Raw genomic sequence first — 4,578 nt, forward strand, 5'->3', positions numbered from 1 at the left:
CCCTTTTGAGTGCTTGAAATAATTCCAGAAAGTTAATAAAATCATCTCTCTCTCTCTCTCTCTCTCTCTCTCGTTTGCCCATGGATATAAATCATTTTGACTAAAACACGTTAAACATTGTGTTCTTTTGATTTACGTTTTTTCAAAATTTTTCATGAGTTCATTGAAGTTTCATATATATATATATATATATATATATATATATATATATATATATATATATATATATATATATATATATATATATGTCTGAAGTATTTAATTTGTTTTGTTGTTATCCAACACGTTTAACTTACCTCCGAAATAATTATTAATTTTTGTTATTCTTTTGGTTTTTAAACATATCATACTTTATTAATTTTCATTTTAATATAAATAATTTATTTACATATAGTTTTTCTTTAATCCTAACCTTATTTTCATGTTACGTCTCTCCTTATATTGCTTATTTCTTCCTTAGGTGCCTAGTTCTTGTCATGAAGTTGGCATATCCGTGTGGTCATACTTGGGGTTCCCCGTCTTTTATTGACAAGTGTTGAACTTTCCCTTCATTGGACCAATGGGTCGATTTCAATCACCTAACTATCCAGCACTTCAGATTCCGTATAGTACTCTTAGAATGGTTAATTAGTGGTCCTCCATAGATGCTTTTATAGTCTCATTCCATTTTAAATACTTACACAGTCAATGTGCCTAGACATTAGGAGTAATCACACTCATCTGACATATGCAAATCAAAGCAGTCAATAGAAAAGCATGCATCCCATAATGCTATTCGAAGTATATGATTAAACTTAATCATGTGTAAGTAGGCAAAGGTTAATTAACCACTACCATATGTTTATCTGTTGGTGTTGCTTAATTGTTGCATTGCTTTTTCCGTGATCTTAAAGTTGCATTTTTGGAGTGGACCCAATGACACCCAATAAACTTTTGAGGTCTATTATCTCATCTCGTCACATTTTTTCTGTGTAATAAAAAGTTGTAATTTTTATTTCATTTCTCTCTTGTCAATATATATGTCTGAATCCAAGTCTTACTAAACATTTTGTCATTTGAATATTCTTAATTACAAAGAAATAAATGAATAATGAGAATAATTTCATATGCTTTTCGCTGAGAAATTATCATTGTTGATATACCGATACGCGATACATGTGTTTTCACTTTGAGGCTTCTTAAGTCTAATTCAATTGGTATCTAATCTGCGAGGGTGAATTCTACCAAATCTTTTAAGGAATTATATGAAGACCCTCCTTTGAAGAGAGAATATTTAGCCTTTTCTTTCATGCTAATTGCTCTTTGCCTCATCTCTTGCCCTTCTTCATCCACCAAGAGTCTTTTGATTGCACTTTCGACTACTTTTATCTCAAGATTTTCCAGTTCCAGACCTACACGCCATACGTAACTCAGGTACCTGGAATTTACACATTGGTCCCCCATAACTGGTTGACATATCATTGGAACCCCTTCGGAAATACTTTCTAAAGTGGAGTTCCAACCACAGTGACTCCAAAACCCACCAACTGCAGAATGTGCCAGCACCTGTTTTTGTGGAGCCCACTTCAACACAAGACCTCTTCCTCTTACTTCTTCTGTAAATCCTTCTGGCAAAAATTCAATCCACTCCGACCCACTAACTGAACCGGGTCGGACCACCCATAAAAACGGTTGTTTGCTTTTGGCCAGCCCCCAGGCTGTCTCAGCAAGCTCGGTTTCATCCATGGTGGCTAAACTCCCCAGACTTACATAGATAACTGATCTTGGAGCTTGCTTATCAAGCCATGAAATGCAACCAGTGTCTTCTTCAAGAAAGCTAGTAGATGGACAGCTAGCCATTTTTATCATAGGTCCGATGGCGAAAATTGGAACCTGGTAGTGCTGCCTGAGTTGTGTCAGCGCTGAATGCTCAAGAAACTCCATGGTGTTCCATATAATAGCTGAAGGGGTTCTAACACGTTCCGCAAGAGCAAGCATTTCTGTTGCAACTTCTGTAGGTGTATCATTAAAAGGTAAATCCTTGTACCTGAGGGGATGGAGCTCTGGAACAAGCTCCTGCAGCATCGAATCTGTGTTGTAGAGTGGTAAAACCGTGATATAAAGGTTACTATATATATATATATATATATATATATATATATATATATATATATATATATATATATATATATATATATATATATATATATAGCGACATATCTACAGTTAAAAGGTAAAGTACTAACTAACCTTGAACAGGAAGTTGCCCTTCTGCATGAAGCCGAGGAAGAGCAAGGAAAGCCGGCATATACGATGCACTACAACTGCGCAAAACAATGCTAGGAAGATTCAAATTGCTAGCAACTTCTTCAGCAAAATACATGATATTATCGTGTATGACTGTGATCGAATGATTCATTTCATCTTTTCCTTCTTCAATCTTTCGAGTCAAGTGATCTTGAAGCTGCATTTTGCAGTTATTGTTAAGGGCTTCAAGGAACTTTGTGTAGTTAGCTGACGCATCAATGGCTGAAAAGTTGTCAGAAAGAGGAAGGAAGACGAATTCAGGATGGTTAGAAGGATCAGGGGAGTTTAATTTGGTATGGGCTAAGGTTATTGAGAAGCCTTTGGAATGAAGGACACTGCCAAGCTGAAGCATAGGCGTCATGTGACCTTGAAATGGACTTGCTACCAGTACCAAAGGTTTCCCTCTCTTTCTCTCATCTCCCATCATTCTTCCTATTGTCTACTAACTACTTAAACTTTAATCCTTTGCAATTATATTTATATGGAAAAAAGTCAACAATAAGAGAGATTTATGTCTTTATCAGGTACATGGTATTTGGTCGTTGATATTTGATAGAATATTTAGCAGCTGGTTAAAGTTGAAAAGAAATGGTTGAAAAAACATGTTTTAGATAGTATATATTAACAATGCATTTATAAATTGATTTCAAAATAAGAACACTTATCGTAAACAAGTAAGACAATGACTAATATTTTATAAATTACATTATATATATATATATATATATATATATATATATATATATATATATATATATATATATATATATATATATATATATATATATATATATATATATATATTAGCTCGCCGTAGCGTGTGGTAACGCCACTTCGGTTAGTCTAAACTAATTGTGTCGTGTCAAAATAATATTGTGTAACTTAAGTTGGTTAAATTACTTTATTCTTGCTTTGAAAACTGAGTTCAAGCACGGATGATATTTTTTTTTTAAAAATCCATTACCATATGAAAGTCTAATTCTTTTACATTTAAACAATAATTTTGGTAATTTGATGGGACCTTTCTTTTGTATTGGTTGCGGGCCTCATATTTGTTTGGGGTTGTGCATAATAACGTGTTTGAGTGTGATTTTAGTCCTGAAAAAAGTTAAAACTCTTCTTGATGAGATTGATTAAAAAGTGGATGGTGATTGAGTGGTCAAACATCTAACTTCTACCTATTTCTAAAAGTGATAGTTACCCTCAAATCCCCTTTTTAGATTTTATGGAGTGGAAATGGGTGCCTAACTTGTTCGTTGGCCAAGTCCAAAGGTGCTACTTTGGGAATTAAGAATTGAAATCTTTTCTTACACGGTTAAATTTATATAATGAAAACTTAGGCTACACGGAATGGAGTTCGATGGCACTCGACACATCCGAGCTGGCATAGATCAGGATTGATTCAAGCCGATTTGAAACACCGGGCAAAATAAAAAAAAAAATGTTATTTTTTTTTCATCTATCTGCGATAATTCAATACCAAAAACTTTTTTATTTTTAAAATAAAATAAGTAGATATATAAAAATGGCCCAAAAAATGTGGAGGTTATGTATTGATGTCAGAACCATATCAAAGGATAGGACAACATGGGTCATCGTCCATGCTGTTCTATCCTCTGATACAACCCTAGCATCCATACACACCATGCCATCAATTCGACATGTGGAGTTTGGTGGCCAAACTCGATGAGGTTCTACCAATGAGAGAGAAAGAGCCAAGTTTCAAAATTTAAAATTTTCATCTATTTTTTCTATTCGAAATATTATCGGTTTTTCCTTAAAAAATTAAATTTCTACTCACCTGTCAATCTATATAAATACTATTCGTTTATCTTATTTTGTACCACATTATAATATTTCATTTTTACTCATATTTGTGAAAAAATAATTTTCCCTTCTAACCCAAAATCTCCAAGAACTATCAAGAAAAAAAAAACCCAAAACATAAACCTAATCTCACATTCATCTAAAATCAAAGTGATCACCCTATTTATCCTATCATACTTACCATTTTTCCGATGCATACTACCATATCATATCCATACCCAACCACAAGTCTAATCTCAATCTCAATCCCAACCCAGGCCTAAATCCAATCTCAAGTGGAATCCTAACCGGAAAATAAGTTCAACCCATTTGATCACCTTCCCGACTCGCAATTCCAATTCCAATCCCAAACCCAATTGGAAACTTACTCTCAACTTGAAGTCGTACCCGAAACGGATTTCGAGCCAGACGAGATTTGACCTTAAACGAAACCTAAGAAAAAAGAAAGGCATCTTCCAAGAACTC

General features: G+C 34.0%; 1 protein-coding gene across 1 annotated transcript; it reads right to left on the reverse strand.

Moving 5' to 3' along the window:
• Nucleotides 1-990: 990 nt before the first annotated feature.
• Nucleotides 991-2,737, reverse strand: LOC145015885 (UDP-glycosyltransferase 76H1-like). Its single transcript, XM_078974358.1, has 2 exons — nucleotides 2,230-2,737; nucleotides 991-2,069 (listed from the first exon to the last, which is right to left on the reverse strand). Exons 1-2 carry the CDS (start codon nucleotides 2,711-2,713, stop codon nucleotides 1,201-1,203), a joined length of 1,353 nt encoding a protein of 450 aa, XP_078830484.1. The 5' UTR covers nucleotides 2,714-2,737; the 3' UTR covers nucleotides 991-1,200.
• Nucleotides 2,738-4,578: the final 1,841 nt, after the last annotated feature.

Source organism: Lactuca saligna, chromosome 9 (assembly GCF_052625555.1).
Source record: "Lactuca saligna cultivar CGN05327 chromosome 9, ASM5262555v1, whole genome shotgun sequence".
NCBI lineage: Eukaryota > Viridiplantae > Streptophyta > Magnoliopsida > Asterales > Asteraceae > Lactuca > Lactuca saligna.